At 36.5% G+C, this 21103-nt stretch overlaps 1 protein-coding gene across 4 annotated transcripts in view; it reads right to left on the bottom strand.

The window, feature by feature from the left end:
- Window positions 1-89: 89 nt before the first annotated feature.
- Window positions 90-21103, bottom strand: part of CBFB (core-binding factor subunit beta) — a 58988-nt gene continuing 37974 nt past the window's right edge. For 3 of the 4 annotated variants that reach the window (XM_065898987.1, XM_065898990.1, XM_065898989.1), the window contains 2 exons: window positions 14682-14777; window positions 468-536 (listed from right to left, as the gene is read on the bottom strand). In XM_065898987.1, coding sequence (XP_065755059.1) covers window positions 468-536; window positions 14682-14777 — 165 coding nt within the window. Of the gene's footprint in view, window positions 537-14650; window positions 14778-21103 lie in introns of all 4 variants that reach the window. The other variant, XM_065898988.1, reaches the window with a different exon arrangement.

The following is a 21103-nucleotide window of genomic DNA, read 5'->3' as shown; positions in this document are numbered from 1 at the left end:
CAGGGGAAACAAAACAAAAAAACCAAGAACATTTATCTAAAATGAAGCTGTATAACCAACACATCTAAAATAAAAATAAAAAAAATAGAGCAACTGATTAGGGGAAAAAAACCCTCTGATAAAAATTTTAATTTCTTGACCTGTTCTAAAATGACATGAACTTTTAAATTAAAATGGTGGAAAAAAAGAGCTTTACAAGTGGGTAGTTTCAACTCACTAAAATAATGTCAACAAGGTAAGCTTGCATAGAAGAAAATTTCAAATAATTACTGGCTACATGCATACAAAATTAGAAATGCAGGTATTATAACATAGTGCAAAACCATGGCGGTTGTGATGTCTTGTTACTGCCTAAGGTTGAGAAATAGACCGTAGTACCTCCAGTTATCACAGTTTCTGGTCAATTATTTCTGCCGACTAGAAATGAATATGTAAAGATGGGGGGGGCACATCTTTTGTGCCACTAATTAGCGAAGTTTGAGGTCATCACCACCACCTAAACTGGATCCAGGACTAGGGTCTTGTTGTCTTCTTGCCTGCAATGACAAAATCATAATTTAGGGTTAAAACGTGTTTTGAAAATCAAAGTACTAATAAATAAATGTTACAGTAGCACATAAGAAAAGTTTGCAACTAAAAAAATTTTCAGCCAGTATCTCCACATGTAAGAAGAAAAAGAACAATTTAGATTATGTATGAAATATTGTGTTAAAGTTTCCTTAAAATCCAAGAATAAAAAATCTCATTATATTCAAAAGAGCATTATCAAAATATGTACTGTGGATAAAAGAGCAACAAACCTACATTTATAGCTTTGGGAATAAAGGGTTTAACTTGAACACATGATCCAATCACCTTAGAAGCAAACTTTCCCATTTTCCCTTTTAATACTAGCTGACATTTTACACACTACTATATATAAAATAGATAACAAACAAGAACCTACTGTATAGCACAGGGAACTATACTCAGTATTTTGTAATAACCTATAAGGGAAAAGTATACATATCTGTCTATCTATCTATCTATATATCTGAATCACTGTGCTGCACACCTGAAATTAACACAACATTGTAAATCAACTATACTTCTGCAGTACTTGTCCAGTTTTCCCAGCACCATTTATTGAAGAGGCTGTCTTGTCTCCATTGTATATTCTTGCCTCCTCTGTCATAGATAGGTGACCACAGGTGTGTGGGTTTACCTCTGGGCTTTCTTAGCTGTACCATTGATCTATATTTCTGTTTTTGTGCCAGTACCATATATTGTCTTGATTACTGCAGCTTTGTGGTATAGTCTGAAGCCGGGGAGCCTGATTCCTCCAGCTCCATTTTTCTTTCTCAAGATTGCTTTGGCTATTTGGGGTCTTTTGTGTTACCATATAAATTGTATAATTTTTTTGTTTTAATTCTGTGGAAAATGCCATTGGTAATTTGATAGGGATTGCACTGAACCTGTAGATTGCTTTGGGTAGTATAGTCATTTTCACAATATTGATTCTTCCAATCCAGGAGCATGGTATATTTCTCCACCTGTTAATGTCATCTTTGATTTCTTTCATCAGTATTTTATAGTTTTCTGAGTACAGGTCTTTTGCCTCCTCAGGTAGGTTTATTCCTAGGTATTTTATTCCTTTCGTTGTGATGGTAAATGGGATTGTTTCCTTAATTTCTCTTTCTGATCTTTTGTTATTAGTGTATAGGAATGCCAGAGATTTCTGTGCATTAATTTTGTATCCTGCAACCTTACCAAATTCATTGATTAGTTCTAGTAGTTTTCTGGTGGCATCTTTAGGATTTTCTATGTACAGTATCATGTCATTAGCAAACAGTGACAGTTTTATTTCCTCTTTTCCAATTTGTATTCCTTTTACTTCTTTTTCTTTGACTGCTGTGGCTAGGACTTCCAATACTACGTTGAATAATAGTGGTGAGAGTGGATATCCTTGTCTTGTTCCTGATTTTAGAGGAAAAGCTTTCAGTTTTTCACCATTGAGAATGATGTTTGCTGTGGGTTTGTCATCTATGGCCTGTATTATGTTGAGGTACGTTCCCTCTATGCCCACTTTCTGGAGAGTTTTTATCATAAATAGGTGTTGAATTTTGTCAAAAGCTTTTTCTGCATCTATTGAGATGATCATATGGTTTTTATTCTTTAATTTGTTAATATGGTGTATCACATTGATTGTTTTGTGTATACTGAAGAATCCTTGCATCCCTGGGATAAATCCCACTTGATCATGTTGTGTGATCTTTTTAATGTGTTGTTGGATTCTGTTTGCTAGTATTTTGAGGAAATTAGAACACTCCCTAACACCATACACAAAAATAAACTCAAAATGGATTAAAGTCCTAAATGTAAGGCCAGACACTAAAACTCTTAGAGGAAAACATAGGAAAAAACACCCTTTGACATAAATCACAGCAAGATCTTTTATGACCCACTGCCTAGTGTAATGAAAATAAAAACAAAAATAAGTGAATGGGACCTAATTAAACTTAAAAACTTTTGAAGAGCAAAGGAAACCATAAACAAGACAAAAGACAATCCACAGAATGGGAGAAAATATTTGCAAACGAATCAATGAACAAAGGATTAATCTCCAAAATATATAAACAGCTCATATATCTCAATATCAAAAAAACAAACAACCCAATCAAAAAATGGGCAGAAGACCTAAACAGACATTTCAGCAAAGAAGACATACAGATGGCCAAGAAACAATGAAAAGATGCTCACCAGCACTAATTATTAGAGAAATGCAAATCAAAACTACAATGAGGTATCACCTCACACCAGTCAGAATGGCCATCATCAGAAAATCTACAAACAATAAATGCTAGAGAGGTTGCAGAGAAAAGGGAGCCCTCTTGCACTGTTGGTGGGAATGTAAATTGATACAGCCACTGTGGAGAACAGTATGTTGGTTCCTTAAAAAGCTAAAAATAGAATTACCATATGACCCAGCAATCCCACTACTGGGCATATACCCAGAGAAAACCATAATTCAAAAAGACACATATAGGGCTTCCCTGGTGGCGCAGTGGTTAAGAATCTGCCTGCCCATGCAGGGGACATGGGTTCGAGCCCTGGTCTGGGAAGATCCCACATGCTGTGTAGCAACTAAGCCCATGCGCCACAACTACTGAGCCTGTGCTCTAGAGCCCGCGGGCCACAACTACTGAGCTTGCGGGCCACAACTACTGAAGCCCGCACGCCTAGAGCCTGTGCTCTGCAACAAGAGAAGCCACGGCAATGAGAAGCCCGCACACCGCAACAAAGAGTAGCCCTTGCTCACCACACTAGAGAAAGCCCGCGTGAGCAACCAAGACCCAACACAGCCAAAAAAAAAAAAAAAAAAAAAAAAAAGACACATATACCCCGATGTTCATTGCAGCACTATTTGTAATAGCCAGGACACGGAAACAAACTAAATGTCCACCAAAAGATGAATGGATAAAGAAGATGTGGTACATATATACAATGGAATATTACTCAGCCATAAAAAGAAATGAAATTGGGTCATTTGTAGAGATGTGGATGGACCTAGGGTCTGTCACACAGAGTGAAGCAAGACAGAAAGAGAAAAACAAATATCATATATTAATGCATATATGTGGAATCTAGAAAAATGGTACAGATGAACCTATTTGCAGGGCAGGAATAGAGAGGCAGATGTAGAGAACGGACGTGTGGACACAGGGTGGGAAGGGGAGGGTGGGATGAATTGGGAGATTAGGTTTGACATAAATACACTACCAGGTGTAAAACAGATAGCTGCTGGGAACCTGCTGTATAGCACAGGGAGCTCAGCTTGGTGCTCTGTGATGGCCTAGTTGGGTGGCATGGTGGGGGGAAAGGAGGTACAGGAGGGAGGGGATGTGTGTATGCACATGGTTGATTCACTTTGCTGTGCAGCAGAAATTAACGCAACATTGTAAAGCAATTATACTCCAATAAAAAAAGATTATTGTGAGACAACCAGAAAAAAAAAGTTAACAAAGGAATTCCAATACCAGATTAGGAAACTGATAGTTACCAAATGTTATTTTTTCCAATAAACAAGTTGTATTTTATATTAAGACATTTAAAAAATAAATTTAACACCAATAATAGCAAAAAAATCAACTATACTTCAATAAAATATATATAAATGAATAAATAAAAATTAAAAAAAATAGCTGACATTTATTGTGCACCAACTATATGCTGGGCACTGTTCTAAGCAATTTCCATGGACGAACCAATTTAATCCCTGCCAACTACCTATAACATAGGTGCTATTGTTTATCCATTTTACAGATAAAGAAACTGAGTCACACAGAAGTATATGGCCTATAAATTATGTGACTGAAAAATGTAATACTGAATTTCGTGTCTCAATGAATTCCATCTCTGCCAACTGGATTTTAACTAGGAATCTCTATCTCAAGAAATAAAATTCAGAATTACTATGGATAAAGTATTGTCTCAAAAGCAAAAACGGAAGTATATTAGAATCTTTGGTGCACTTATATATTCGGAAGTATCTTTACAACAATACTTAACAACTAAGAGGCTTGACAATCATAAACATTGAGGATTTCAAGTTTCACTGTAGAATAAACATTTCTGTTTAAACGATGGCAAATTACTTAATAGAGAACATCTAAGAACTAACACACTGTGCATGACACTCTCTACTAATATAAAGTTTTAAAAGAACATAGTGCCCCCCTTTGATCCACACATAATATTTACTTTCAGTCTCTTTCACAAATTCCAATGCATCTTTCTTCTATAAGTGTTTTCTAGTGACTACAAACGTCAGTCAAGCACAAACATCTGTTTGTATACAGAACCTAGTTCCCTCAGCAACAGTTTTCCTATGTTAGATAAAGGCTACTCCATTTTACCAGTTATTATTTAGGGCAAAAACCCCTTAACATCTCTCACACCCAACAGCAAATTCTGACATCTCTACATTTAAATATGTCCTGAATCTGACCACTTCTGACTGACTCTACCACTCTTACCCTAGTCCAAGCCACCATCATCTTTCATGTGGATCTTGTTTTAGCCACCTCTGTTATATGCCAGCAACTGGGACTAACTGCAATTACCTGTGCAATCCTTAGCTAAATGGAATTATGTATTATTATCACCAATTGACTGTCCATTATCTGTCAGTTTTTGGAAACAAATTTAACCAAAAATAGAAATGTTCTGATTTCAATGGTTAAGATCTAAAACAATTAGAGAAAGAGCATCCTTGACCTTCAAAGAAACAGCTTAACAAGTCACACCTGTACTGTAAAATCATGTTTAGTCAGAAGCTCCAGTTATATCATCATTTCTCAAGACGGTTAATGTTTAGACAGAAATGACACAGCTTTATTAACTTTCAAACAAATTATATAAAACCCAACACTAACTTCCGTGGTCTTTCTTATAAACTGTGATATATTTCTCTAGCAAATCTTAACTATTTATTAGCAGACTGCATGCTGACTAAATTTTAGCACATTCCTTTCATTTAACTAGTCAGGTTAATGTTATGCTGCGTGGGTACAGACTGAAAGAGCTATGGAATGCATATGCATTAGGAAAACAATTTATGTTCCATACAGAATCAATGTTAAATGTAATGTAAGGACTGATCAATTCTGCAAAATTAGAGATGGTGATATAAGCATCTGGTTTCAGTCAATGAAGGTTAGAAAGGGGCTGAGCAACGAAGAAACACTGAGAAAAATCAATCCTAATTATACATTTATAAATTACTACTAACCTACCAGTAATACTTTGTGAAAAGAATATTTCAGCTTTTGTCTTGGGATAAGAGTAATTTTCAAATTATTTTAATAATGGGATGACTCCAAATAAGTGACAAAAAACAGTCATCAGCAGCTGGAGTTCTCCCTACTGGTCAGGGCTGTGCAGAGGTTGCCATGGGTTTATTTGTTTAAAATATATTTTTGGTAAAAGCATGGCAAGAAAAGTTGTTTTGCTATTTACTTGTGTTTTTCATTTCTATTTACACTGTAAAGAAGGAATGAGGAAGATGTAAATGAAGACACTATGAAGGAGAATCAAAGATGAAAAAAAGGGAAGTCTGAAAGAGTATGAATGAGAGCAGAAGAGGGAAGAATGAGAGTGCTGGGAGACTGGGAGGAAATTTAATGCTGGAGAGGAAGATGTATGGGCTGTCATATGAAGGAGACAAATACAGAAACATTTAGGTTAATGAAATAGCTTCCACAGGACTGGAATTCAACAACTGGATGCGCTGCCTTGGGAAGCAGTGCTTTCTACTGTAGCAGTTTTCTAATGGAGGTTGGATGTTTTAGAATGAATTCTATGAGTCACAAACTAGACTAGATGATGGCAAAGAAACTCTCTGAACTTGGTTATTCTAAAAACATAAAGTCCATAATTTCTAGTTTCTTTCTCCCCAGTCAATCCACATAGGTCCTTGATTTTAACTTTTTATTAACAGTTATTTCAGAATAGGGTTTTAATATAAAGCAGACACCCATGAGCCTGTTCAGAATACAAATCTGTTTTTAATATTTATAAGTATTAAAATCTAGAAATTTGGGCTTCCCTGGTGGCACAGTGGTTGGGAGTCTGCCTGCCGGTGCAGGGGGCACGGGTTCGTGCCCTGGTCTGGGAGGATCCCACATGCCGCAGAGCGGCTGGGTCCGTGGGCCATGGCCACTGGGCCTGCGCGTCCGGAGCCTGTGCTCCGCAGCAGGAGAGGCCACAGCGGTGAGAGGCCCGCGAACTAGAAAAACAAACAAACAAACAAAAAACTATTAATTTTACTACAGACCCCTCACTACCAGTCACTCCTGTTTTCTTTCTTTCAGTATACCATCACCCAGAAACATGGCAAATCCAGTTTCTAGATGGCAGTCATAGGATGTGTTCGAAATGAAGAGACAAAGAATATTCACCGAATACTGGAGCTTTCCCTACTGGTCTGGGCTGTGTAGAAGTAGCCAAGAGCAGGGCTACCCAAATGAAAATGAATAAAACCTGGTTGATTTCCATTCTTTTATTATCAAGATCATCAAACTGCAGAAAACTCTTCATGAGAAAATGCCCTAATAACTAAAAATAGATCCAATTTATTGAGTGTATACTATATCCAGATAATGTGCAAATCACTTTATGTTTGACACTTGGCTAAAAGTCAGAACATGGCATGACAGAATTTTAGAGCAGCACAGTACTTTATAGAGATCTAGTTCAACTCTCACATTACAGATGATAGGCCCGAGACCAAGAATGTTAAATGATTCCTCCAAGGTTTCAGAGTTAGGTGGTGGCAGTGAGAACACAAACTCACAACTCTAAAAAGACGAACCTTTAACTTCCAATTAGCATTAATGTCAGCCTCCTAAGTCATTGATATTTCTCCTGACTACTAAGGCTGGAAGAGACACAAAGTAGAAATTTTAAGTCCTAATATGAGAGAAAGGAATGCAATTTCTCCAAACTCATTAAAAATGTAAAAAGGTGAGCAGACAATCATAAACACCTGTCAGATAAGTAGACTGCAAGAGCTGGTCTAACAGGCACATCAAAAAATACAGTTCGGGGGCTTCCCTGGTGGCGCAGTGGTTGGGAGTCCGCCTGCCGATGCAGGGGACGCAGGTTTGTGCCCCGGTCCGGAGAATCCCACGTGCTGCGGAGCGGCTGGGCCCATGGGCCATGGCCGCTGGGCCTGCACGTCCAGAGACTATGCTCCGCAGCGGGAGAGGCCCGCGTACCGCAGGAAAAAAAAAAAAAAATACAGTTCTTACAAAGTATACAACTTCAGGAAAACTTTAAATATAAGGTGGCATTTTAAAATAAAAGAGATAGTGGAAATAACTTGACATTTCCAGGCTTGGATTAGGGTGGCTCTACCAAGTTAGCAATGTGAGCTTATACAAGCCTCTTATCCTCTTTCAGCCTCAGTTCCTCAAAACTGAGATACATCTTATAAGAGCATTTAAGAATCAAGCGTAAGGGCTTCCCTGGTGGTGCAGTGGTTGGGAGTCCGCCTGCCGATGCAGGGGACGCGGGTTCGTGCCCCGGTCTGGGAGGATCCCACGTGCCGTGGAGCGGCAGGGCCCGTGAGCCATGGCCGCTGGGCCTGCGCTCCGGGACGGGAAAGGCCACGGCGTTGAGGGGCCCACGTATGGCAAAAAAAAAAAAAAAAAAAAAGAATCAAGCGTAAAACAAATATTGCAGCATAGACTGCCTGGCACATAGTAAGCATTCATGCTGTTGCTATCACAACAAAGCTGCTCCTAACTTCCCAATTTATCTGTATGAACTTCTCAAATGTTAAAAAAATCTGCATCCTGCGGATAAGAGTAACTTTTACAGGCTAAAATAAAGTTAAAACAAAATAAAGTTTAATAAAACCTACATCTCTTATGATAGAGACCAAACCAAGACCCTGTTTTTCTCTTAGTGTGGGAGCAGCAGAGCTAGAATCCTTGTCCTCGTTAATCCTCTTCTGATTCTCATTCTTTTTTGTTTTGTTTTGTTTTAATTTTATATTTTAATAGGATTTTCTTTTTTATAAATTTATTTATTTATTTATTTATAGCTGAGTTGGGTCTTCATTGCTCCGCATGGGCTTTCTCTAGTTGTGGAGAGCAGGGGCGACTCTTCGTTGGGGTGTGCGGGCTTCTCATTGTGGTGGCTTCTCTTGTTGCAGAGCAAGGGCTCTAGGTGCACAGGCTTCAGTAGTTGTGGCATGTGGGCTCAAGAGTTGTAGCACATGGGCTTAGCTGCTCCGCGGCATGTGGGATCTTCCCGGACCAGGGCTCGAACCCGTGTCCCCTGCATTGGCAGGCGGATTCTTAACCACTGCACCACCAGGGAAGCCCTCTCATTCTTTTTTTTTTTTTCGATTCTCATTCTTAGTCTGAGTTCATATTCTCGGTTCACTTTCATCTACTGCCTATACCTAAAACACACCTCAGGAAGGCCCAGAAGAGACAGACATTTATGTTCATTTGTCCTTACATAAAAATAAGTGTTGGTAGAGTTAAGTGATATGAAAACTGAAGTCTGTGGGAATTTAAAATAAATAGAGGCTGTGATTCTTTTTCTTGGACCACACAGAATCGAAGGCTCCAAAAACATACAAAACACAAATATATAAACCACAGTCTTTTGCTTGTTTTTATTTCCAAATAGTCTCCACATAAAATTCTCATATGATTTACTGAACTTTACTTTTAAAACTGCCTATAGCAGAATAAGCAATAATTATTTACCCATTCTCTGACATTAAACATAACAATTTATTTGCTAACGCTTTTATAACCCAACCAAATGAAAGCATTTTCTAGGTAATGACAGAGAGAAAATCTCTTTCAGCACCCTGTCACCTTGCAGCTGAATTAAGAGCCAACAGTACTGTACCACAGTTTTAGGTTAAGAGGCCAATGAAGCTGAAGGCAGTCCCTAGACACACCAAGAGTGTGTATGAGCTGCTATACAACAGATGACAGAGGTATCTTTCCAACTTATTTATGACAAAAGCACTCAGTCTGTACCTTATTAGCCTCAATCTTCCTTCACAAAATCCCAAAGTAAGGTACTGGAATTACAGTTATAGAGATGTGTAACCTGAAGGACTGCCATGGATAACAAGTCAACAGTATTAAATAATGGTAAGATTCTCAGGTAAAAAGGCACTGGGCCACTTCTATGTGGCAACAGATATCAATGGGCAGGTAGGCACGTTACAGAAGAAATGTCTGTGATTATTATTTTTTTTAAAGTCTACTTTTTATTAAAGTACAGAAGAGTGTACAAATCATATATATGAGTGATGAATTTTCAGGAAGTGAACACACCCATGTAACTAGCCTCCAGATCAAGAAATATAATATCACCAAATGTGGGAAGTTCCCTCTTTGTACCCCCTCCTTGTCACTACCCAAGCCCAAGAGAAGCCAGAAAAGTTCAAGATCCTTTTCTATTGTTAAAAAACAAAGAAAGAAAGAAACAAACACCGGGATATAAAATAGCTTGGCAACATATCTTTGACTTTCAGAGTCTACAGTTAGGATATGCCTGCCTTTATTGCCACTCTGAGCCAAGGTGCATAGAAAGAGAGGATGAAGGAACTAGCTTCCAATGAGTTCCATTTTAAATGTCAGATACTGAGTCAGGCAGCACCCTGGGAGGTAGGGTGTTAGCTCCATTTTACAGATGAGGGTCAAGAGGATAAGCAACTTTCCCAATGTCACATGGCAACAAGTAGAGCTAGGACTCAAAACCAGGGCAATTTATTAGAAGCCTCATCCTCATCTACTACCTCAAAGGTTCTCAAGTTACATTCTGCCAGTTACTGGGTTCCCTGAACACATTCCAGGGACTCTAGAGGGGGACCAGAATAATCCCTACCCCTGCTTCACCCAGAGCAGCGCCCCTTTAAGCTATTTTATACATTAAGGTTCTGTATAAATTTCAAACGAAGACAGGATTTCACATTTTTAAAAACTGCCTATATGTCAGAGAAAACAGATAGCAAGTTCTAGAATCTTCTGTTTTCATCATTCTGTGTTAACACTAGCAACAATTTTTCTCTTCTTGATAGGTAACAGATGCACATGATACAAAATTCAAAAGGTATAAAAGATAAACAATGAAAAGTAATCACTCAAGGAGTTTTAGAACTGATTTCAGGTTAAAAGACACTGGGGAAAACCAAAACCACTTGGAGTTCTGCTTCCCACCGTGAGTAACCTTAATCAGATACACATATTAAATGTTCATGAGCACCACTGTTACAAGTTTAGCATGTCAGGGCTAGAGGCCTCAGAGTTTATCCAAACAGGGGTAGGACATCCGTAAGCCTCTGTGCTGCCAGGATCTTAAGCCTCCAAGGACCACTTACTGGGTTACTGCCACCCAAGAGTTACCACTGCTCCTTGGCCCTTGTCTTTAGTCAGTCATCAGGACCACCCAGTAGAACCATTATTATTCTTTTCTTCCTCAGTTTTTTCTTTTCCAGGCAAAATGGTTACTAACTTCTTCTGGTTCTGGCATATTTTATTTTTCAACTTAATCATCTTTATGGGTGATGTGGAAATTCTTTTCCCAGTGCTGGACTGTATTTGTGGAGAACTTCTGCTTAGGAAGATGGTTTAAGTCTTCACCCTCCCTTTCATTAACCAACTATTTGAAAAGAGAGCAAGTCAATTAATTTTCTCAGAGTCTCAGTTTCTTCAAATGTAATAAGAATTTTACCCAGTTGAGTGTAAGAAAACCATTTTTTATAAAATTGTTACTTTTTTAAAAACAAACAAATAAAAACAATGTTCAATTATATTTTGTAAGACCCCCTTATAGATGTTTGGATTACAGGGGAAAAAATGCAACATTTTCCCCCAATGTTCTCCTTTTAGGAAAAAGGAGGTAAACTACAAGAAATAAGCTGACATTAGGAATCTGTCATGATTTTTTTTTTTTAAAGAGAAGCAAAATACACATGCACAAAGTGCCAAAAGACATGCATACCCAAAACTCCCCTAAGAGACTGCCAGTGCAAGCTCTGGGGTCAGATTCCAGCCCAATTTTCCAGATAACAGCTCTCTATGAGAACTTTTAAAATTACTGCCATAAGGGACTATGGATCTTAAATCATTGATGAAAATCTAACCATTTTCTCTATGCTCTAGGTCATAATGCAGGAAAAGTGCCCTGATACACTTTAGAGAACTAAAACAATGTTCTTGTTAGCCAGATAATTCAATTAACTTGAACCAGCACTGTGGTAGAGCTTTTAGTGTTAAAGTACTTTAGAGCTATTTTTTACTGAAGGCATACACATATCAAGCACCATACTAAGTGCCTTATAAGCACTTTCCCATTTAATTCTCACAATTTCTATGAGAAAACGCACTTAAGAGAGGTTAGCAATTAATGCACCAGGAATCTCAACTACGCCTGACTACAAAGCCCATGTGCTCAATCACTGACATAAAACTCACTAGAAACAATCTATCTGAGCAACAAATTATCTGACACCTCTGTCAACAGACTATATTTTTGTTCATACACAAATACAAACATATGCACATATAAACTCACACACCAAAATGTTTTTCTTCAAGTAACATTATTTATAATAATCAAATTAACATTTTAGAGAAGACAATTCTTAGCCTCGACTAATCTATAATTTTATTTAAAGCAAATCATATTAAAAAACTCCTAATTGTTCCATTAATTGTCAAATAGTTATTCTTCAAATATAATGTAGCTGAACAGCACTTTTTATAAAACAATTCTTATATTCATTTAAAGCCATGTTAGCTTGCTCTAGAAAGATTGACCAATCATGTTCTCTGACATGACAAGATCTTTTTCCTTCACTCCTTTGCATACACTGTTCCTTCTGTCCAGAATGCTTTCCCCAGCTTGTGTAGCTGGCAAACTCACATTCTTCCTTCAAATCCCTGCAAGTATATTCTCCTGTGAATCCCCCAGGCAGAGGCAGATGTAAGTGCTCCTTCCTCTGCACTGCCGCTGTTCCCCTTTAAGTACAGGTGCTGCTAAAGCAGACTGCAATTATCTGTTTATACATCTATTTTCCCTCAAGACTGATAGATGTTCAAGGACAGAAACCATGCATTTTCATCTATATATTTCCCAGTCCCTAATGCAGAATCTAGCACAACACAGTTGGAGTTCATTACTTAATGAATTACCTAGCTAATATAAACCAACAAATTGTAAACATTTAAAAATCTTTCCAGAGACCATTAACATGTATTATTCTACTTTAACGTACAGGCTCTAGTTTTCAGACAGGCAGAGTAGGAGCTTTTTTTGAAGCTCTCCATTTGACAACTAAATGCAATGTACAAAACACTGTGGTGGGTAATGTGGAGGTCAAAAAATCAGGGGCCCCACTTCACTGGTGATCACACTACGGTAGAGTACAGACAACTTTATAATTGTTCTAACATCCTGTTCAATAAGAACAATGATAGAAATGAGAAGTGCTCTGGAAACGACAAAGTAGAAGGGCTAATTATGATTAAGAAGATTGGAGGGCTTCCCTGGTGGCACAGTGGTTGGGAGTCCGCCTGCCGATGCAGGGGACATGGGTTTGTGCCCCAGTCCGGGAAGATCCCACATGCCGCAGAGCGGCTGGGCCAGTGAGACACGGCTGCTGAGCCTGCGTGTCCGGAGCCTGTGCTCCGCAATGGGAGAGGCCACAACAGTGAGAGGCCAGCACACCGGGGAAAAAAAAAAAAAAAAAAAAAAAAAAAAAAAATATATATATATATATATATATATATATATATATATATATAAATATATATGAAATAATATCAGCTGACACCTAGTCAGTGCCACATTCTCTAAAAGTGCTTTCACATGTATTTACTCATTTAATCCTTACAATGACCCTATGAGATAGGCACACTTAGCCCTATTTTATAGATGAGGAAACTCAGGCACGGAAAGGTGAAATCATTTGTCAGAGGTGATAAAGTGCCAGAGCCAGATTCAGATCTTGCCATCTGGCTCTAGAGTCTGGGCTCTTAACCACTGTCTTTGCGTGCGTGCGCACACACACACACACACACACACATACACACACTTTTATATTAATTTAAATAGTGTATGTATAATTTAGTGAATGAAAAAACAACATTTTCTCTACTATGTAACAATGACTTAAAAACATTTTTTAACGTGGAAAAACTACCAACATAAAAATTACCATCTTAACCACCTTTAAGTGTACAGTTCAGTAGTGTTAAGTAAGCACATTCACACTGTTGTGCAACCTATCTCCAGAACTCTTTTTAATGCCTGGAAATTATTCTATTTCGTTGATAGTCATATCAAATTTAAACACTGGACAAGACTAAATTTGAGTGTTTAAGACTGAGGTAGACATGGATAATAAAACTATAAAAAGACACAAGGAAGTGATTACTATAAAAACTGAGAAAATTATTATTTTTGAAGGGAGGGAAAAGGTCATAATTAGATGTACACATGGAGGGGGCTACTGGGTTAACTGTCACATTTTTATTTTTTTTTTTACCTGGATGGTTATAAGGGTGTTATTAGCCTTCTAATAACTAAGCTACATATATTTTGATGTAGATTTGGTGTGTACTTTACCATAAAAAGGTTAAAAGAAAAATAGTCTAGGTTAATTCCATTCTTTGAGTAGTTTGAAAATAAATTTTCCTCTAGTGAAGAGACTATACAAATGACTGAAAATTATGTTACAAAATCAAGACAAATATTTATAGAAAAGTGGGAAATAATGTTACTCCCAGAGAGTTTAATAATGTTCTAAAAATATGTATCCTATGATAATGTAAGGTAATTTTTACATATAATGTGAAAGATAATTAAGAAAAAAGAGGTAAGATATTTGGATCAATCAATTAATAGAAAATATACCTTATCATAGTAAATATTTTTTTGAGGACCAATAAATGAGGAATTCATGTACAACCTTAAAATTAAGACTAACTTTCTTTATAGCAATTACATTTAATAAACAAAGTCACAGAGTACAACTTTTAAAAAATTAAAGACATTGAACTACTAAACTATTTAAAATCATTATGCACAAACATCACAAATAGAGCCTGAGAGTTTTGGGGAAAGTACTAACCAGTTACTGCCAGCAGCTGTGAAACTCTCACCTCCATTTCCTCCCGATGAGACCTGTCTCTATCTTCAAATTCACGTGTCCTTCTCCGGGCCTCTTCAAAGGCCTGTTGTGCTAATGCATCCTCCTGCTGTCATAAGAATATATGAAATAGATATTTTAATTTTGATTTATAATAAAAAAAATTGGGGGGTGTCTTATTTTTTGAAAGAAATGAACAGCAGAGTATTTCTCAAAACATCAAAGCCATAAAAAAAGTCAGAGCAACTTCTAAAAGAAAACTTCAGTATTTTCATGTTCTATTATAACACCTTGGAAATAGTAATCGTGTTCAGTCATATTCTAACAACTGAAAATGCTCTTCCCTTTCTGTCCTCACCTCATCCTCTTCACCAAAGTAAAATCCTGATCAAGTCAATATTTAAAACATAGAAGTATAAGGAAAAAGAAATTATTAAATACTTCTACAGTGTGGGGATAAGACAGGCCAGGCGCTCTAAGAATGACACTAAAGCCAGAAATATAAAAAAGATATTAACATAATCGACTGTACAAATGTTAGAAACTTCTAGACAACAAAAAGAAAATTCCAAGGGATATTATCAACAAAAATTTATTTGTAACATATAACAAATCTATCCTAATCCTTTCCCAACTAATGGATAAAGATCTGAAGGAAACCCAGATACTTCAAACTTCTTGTGTCTAAAAGGTAACCAATTTAAACTTTCCCTTTACACTTCTTTAGTCTGGATGGTGGCACTACTCACTCATTTTGGTCAAGAACTGGAGCTGCCTTTGACACTTCACTCTCCCCATCTCCATAGAGCCAATCAACCACCAAATCCTATCCATCTGACCTCCTATTTTTTGAATCTTTAGGCTCCTTTTCATTCCTACATTTTCCTGGTTCAGGATCCTAAGATCTTTCACCCAAATTACTGCAAAGTCTCTTCCTGTTTCCATTCTGTCATCCCCCAATCCAAAACACAGCCATCAGAGCGTGCCTTCTAAAGGACAATCGGACCACAATACTCCCCAACTTAAAGCTCCCTCGTTGTCTACAGCACAGGATGCTCAAGTGTGTGATTTGCAGTCACGTACTTCTCAACACTAGGATTTTCAATGGCACACTTGAAGAAACTAAAATATCAAAAACAATGCCAAAAAAGTCTTCAATATTCACTGTCCTAGTTTCATTACAGCAAGGGGTGGCCAGATAACTATGTTCTAGCCAATGATATAGAAGTGTAAGTCAATGAATGGGCCTTCTGAGAAAGTCATTTAAGAGACATGTCACCTTTCCTTCTTCCTGGGAACCGATGCAATGACCAGCGATACAGCAACCATCTTGCAAACATAATACTGAGGATGTTGCCACACACTGAGCATAGTACAGCAGGAAAATGAAAAGAGCCACAGCCTCTGATAATATAATTGCCTGAACTGCATACTGTTGATATCTTATTCTGTGTGATAAATCCTTTATTTGGCTCTGTTAGTAGGGTTGTTTGATACTTGCAATTTTCACTGACACAAGGTCTATAACTTAAACAAAAGTGAAAGGTGTGATCAAGTCTCCATTCTTATGTTGCATTTACTAGCTCTGTGACCCAGGGCAAGGTATTTCATTTTCTAAGCCTCAGTAAACTCACATGTAAAATGCACGTAGTAGTAATACTTATGTCTCAAGATTAAATGAGATAACATATAAAAATGCTTAAGTACACTACCTGACAACATTCAATAAATGCTATTATTTTATAAGCATTTGTGAACATGTAAAATTTACACGTGACTAAACATTACTATAAATAGCAACTGTATTCTCAGAATGTACTACATAAGCCAGAGGCACCTGCAAAAGAACACTGTTCCCAAATGCCAAGGACTTTCTCTTATTTGATTAGATATCAACCAGGACAGGTCTGCTGTTAACAGGATATCCCTTCTGTCCTGTGCATTCATTCACTTTTTCATTTATTCCACAAATATTCCGTGAGTCTTTATTATGCCCAAGTCACTGTGCTGGGTGCCATGCATACAATGTGTGGGAGCAAATGGTGCTTTTCCTTATAGTTTCTGGTCTAGAAGGGCAGGTGGACAATGAACAAATAATTACAAAAATCAATATATAATTATCAGTGTGACTTAGTAAAGGATTACAAGATGAAATGAGAGCATATAACACGAGATGTAATCTAACTCCCTAAGGAAGTTATTAGCCACTCATGTGTATCTAGCAATGATCATAGATTTTTACCTTATTAAAATTAAAAAAAGTATTATTACTAATATTTGAAGTAAAATAAGCTAAGAGAGATTTGGTAGCTCTCTATTCTCTAATTCCAGCTTCTATCTTGGTCTTTTCTAGTAAGATGTGAAATGTATGTGCAATGAACAGAGTCTGCACTTTAAATGGTTAAATCTGAAAGATGATCAGTGATCCAGTGTTATCCTGATCCTTTCCTGTTGCGAACTTAAGTAACACCTCCCTTTCAAGGACAGCATAAAGGGTACTTACTGATAAAACTATACACTCACCCATAAAGTGTGCTCAAATGGATAGGGACAAATAACCCTATCCAGACTCAGGTGGTGGGAGGCTTTCAGCACTCCAGTCCCCACCAGCTACTTGTTATACTAGCCTGTTACTCCACGGTCTATACCACAGTCTGCACAAAGTAGTCAGGTGGGGTCATCATAAAAGGTGGCTGGGTGTTTGTGAAACCCACGTGGTAAATAAAGACCTAGCAGTGCTCTCATAGAGCATATATATACACCATTCTTAACCATTCTTGCTACACTGATTTTGTCTTTATTGTATTGCTAAATCTACAATTATATTTATTTTACAGTTTGGTAATACTTACCTTTCTGTGCAATGAATTTAAAAAATAGAAGTATATATTTAATGAAAAATTAAGAATCAAATTCGTTTCCAAGAAAGCTGATGATGAATGCATAATTTGTACAAAATAACGACATTTCCTATTCTCTGTGGGGACCAGAATGATATCACTGATCACATGAAAACCAAAAGAAATAAATCTGCTGAAGAAGCATCAACATATACTTCAAAGGCGACAATTTAACATGTGCAGCTGCAAACGGTACATTTAACACCATTCTGTAAAACATAACTTTTTATTTACATCAAACGACTCTTCTAAATTTTCACTCACATTCTCATCAACATACAAAAAGCAAAGCTGTTCATATGTTGGCTTTGCTGACAGAAAAACCCTGCAAAAAGCTAAAGGATACCAGTTTTACATCAGTGTCATTAGGTACTTCAAATAGAAAATCTGTTCAACCCAATACGGTTCAATTTTTCTCATCATATTATTTGGAAGGTCATTATATTGAAGGTGAAACATATTTTTGTGACTGCTAATTTAAAAAGTACAAAAATGAAGATAGAGTTATTGGTTCTTAAACTGATAATACAAATACAAATGTTGGTGGAGCAAACATTTACACACCGTATAAGAAATAACATTCTCAGTGAATTTTTAAAACTATGAAATAGAAATTTACTAGTAATTAGTTGTGGTACACATGAAATTCATAATTGTTATCCAAACAATTCTTATCCAAAGTACTGAGGTATTCTACCAATCATTTAGACATTAGAGTTGCATAAATTACAAATATATTTATGTATCCATAGTTAAAGTCACTGAACTATAAAATTTCTGTGACAAAGCTGATGCTGAATACAAATAAATTCACATGACATTATACAGGCACTTTGGATTTTAGAAATTTGAGCCTTTGAAAAACTTCTATGAAATCAACCTAGTTCCTAAAATGGCATTGATCTCTTTTTTTTTTGTAAATGAGTCCTCAGTTATATTTGTTCAAAATTAGTTGGAAATCTCTGATTAAAGTATTCAATGGTGAAGCATCAAATTTTTCAGTTTTCCAAGCTTTTAGAGAATTGCAATTATTGAAAATCAAACATAAAGACAACACTGAAATTTATCCTACAAATTACAGAAAATAAAGAAATGAAAGTATATCAGCAAACATGATTCAATTTTGAGTTTATACAATTATACTCAGAAATATCTTCATTTGTGGGAAACTTTTAAAACATTTTATTGAACTATTTACACATACAAAAAAGTACACATATCTTAAGGCTGTGTTGTCCAATACTGTAGCCACTAGCCACGTGTGACTACTGCATACTTGAAATGTTGCTAATTTGAGTCTGTAAGTGGAAAATACACACTGGATTTCAAATACTTGTTACCAAAACAGGTAAATATCCCAATAAATATTTATATTGATTTTATGTTCAAATGATAATATTTTGGATATACTGGGATAAATAAAATATAAAAATCAATAATTTTCAAACCTTTTTAAATGTGGCTTTTAAAAAATTTTAATTTACATAATGTGGCTCACATTTGAATTCTACTGGACAGCACTGTCCTAAAAGATACCTTGATGAATCTTCAGAAACTGAACTTTCCATGTAACTAAAAGCCATATGAAGAGACAGAACAGCACCAGCATCTCAGAGGTTGTCTTCTCCTCCATTCCAGGAACTACCCTCCTCTCCCAAGGATAAACCACTATCCTTCCTTTTAACAACATGTATTATTAGTTTTACCTATTTTTGTACTTTTATATAAATGTATTCATATAGCATGTGCTTTTCTAATACACTCAATGTATTTGTGAAATTCACCCATATTGGTATGCTAGTTGTAGTTTTTCATTTTCATTGTATTTCTCTGTATGAACATGCAATTTATCCATTTGACTGTTAGTGGGCATTTGGGCAGTTTATAGTTTCTGGCTATTAACCAATAATGCCTCTACAATGTCCTAGTACCTATCTTTTGATGAATATATGTATTCATTCCCATTGCATACCATGCCTCAGGACAGAACTGCTGGATCATAGGTATACACATGTGCAGTTTTAGTATTTATTGCCAAATATTGTGTCAACTTTATGTAATCAAACACCACACCAACTGTTGTTCCGCATCCTTGCCAACGTTTGTCAAAGGTACTCTGAACAAAGGCAAAAAGACAATACCTGTGAAAATATTTCAGTTGAAATACTTATACAATTTAATTTTTAAAAATGTAATTGTGACTACCCTCTGTTTATCTCTTAGCCTACCAGGTACCTGAGCATCTATTGGAGAGTTTTGTTCTCACATGGCAGAGAGAGAGATTGAGCAAGCTTAGCTCCCTTGTGCATGTCTTATCAGGACACTAATCCTATCATATCAGGGCCCCACTCTTAGGACTCATTTAACCTTAACAGACCCCATAAAGGTCCTATCTCCAAATACAGTCATATTGGAAGTTGGGAGTTCAAAATATGAATTTTGGGGGAACACAAACATGCCGTCCACAATAGCTGGTAAGTGGTGGGGCCAGGAATCACAATTACATGACCATGAAGCACCTACTCCTAACTTCTATACTTCATTGCCTCTTTACATTTACTATCTTCCAGAAGACTGGGGGATGGGGAAAGCTCCAGAGAAGTGCTGACTGTTGACTGAATGGTTGGTATCCCCTGCTTTAAAATTTTTATATTATGTAAGACCTATTATTATATTAGTTTACTATGACAACAGATGGTACTTATCAAAGTACTTACTTTGATAAGTAAGTGATAAAGCCCTATTTGTGGACCAGGGCAACAAAGCAGGGAAATTTTCAGTATGGAAAATACTGTGGGCTAAACTTTAAATTTTTACCTATCACTTTAATAAAATATTTCAGTTTTAGAAGTCAACTCAATCTGAAATTCACCCTTACATAAATTCAATCTGCTGTATCACTCCTTACAGAAACAGCCTTCTAAACTGCCAATTATTTACTATTTTTCTGAAGGAATTAGGTATTCCTTATCCCTGTGGAAATCAAGGTAGCAGAGATTCTTTCTTAAGAATTTTAACTTTGAACCTGAATTTTTTACTAGGAAGGTTTAGTTTTTTGATCTCTTAAGAAGAAAATTCCTACATTTCTATATATGGTGAGCAAAATGGGAATAACAGAAATAACAAAAAGAGAGCTCCTTTTTATTCTTGCCATTATTTTAACTTTATTAAGAGGATTAATATTAAACAACTGAAAAAATTAACACCCGCTAATAATCAGATACTCTGACATGTTCTTTCAGCATTTTGAATATGTCATCACACTATCTTCTGGCCTGCATAATTTCAAAAGACAAGTCAGCTCTTAATCTTATTGTGGCTCCCTTGTATGTAATGAGGCCTATTTCTTGCTGCTTTTAAGATTCTCTTTGTTTTTCAACAGTTTGGCTATGATGTACCTAGTTGTGGATTTATTTCTGCTTACCCTACTTGGAGTTCATTAAACTTCTTGGACATGGAGATGAATATTTTTCATCAAATTTAGAAGTTTTCAGCCATTATTTCTTAAAACATATTTTCTGCCCCTTTCTTTCTC

This window comes from Phocoena phocoena, chromosome 20 (genome assembly GCF_963924675.1).
Source record: "Phocoena phocoena chromosome 20, mPhoPho1.1, whole genome shotgun sequence".
In the NCBI taxonomy this organism is placed as follows: domain Eukaryota; kingdom Metazoa; phylum Chordata; class Mammalia; order Artiodactyla; family Phocoenidae; genus Phocoena; species Phocoena phocoena.
This window is presented reverse-complemented; position numbering and strand designations above follow the sequence as displayed.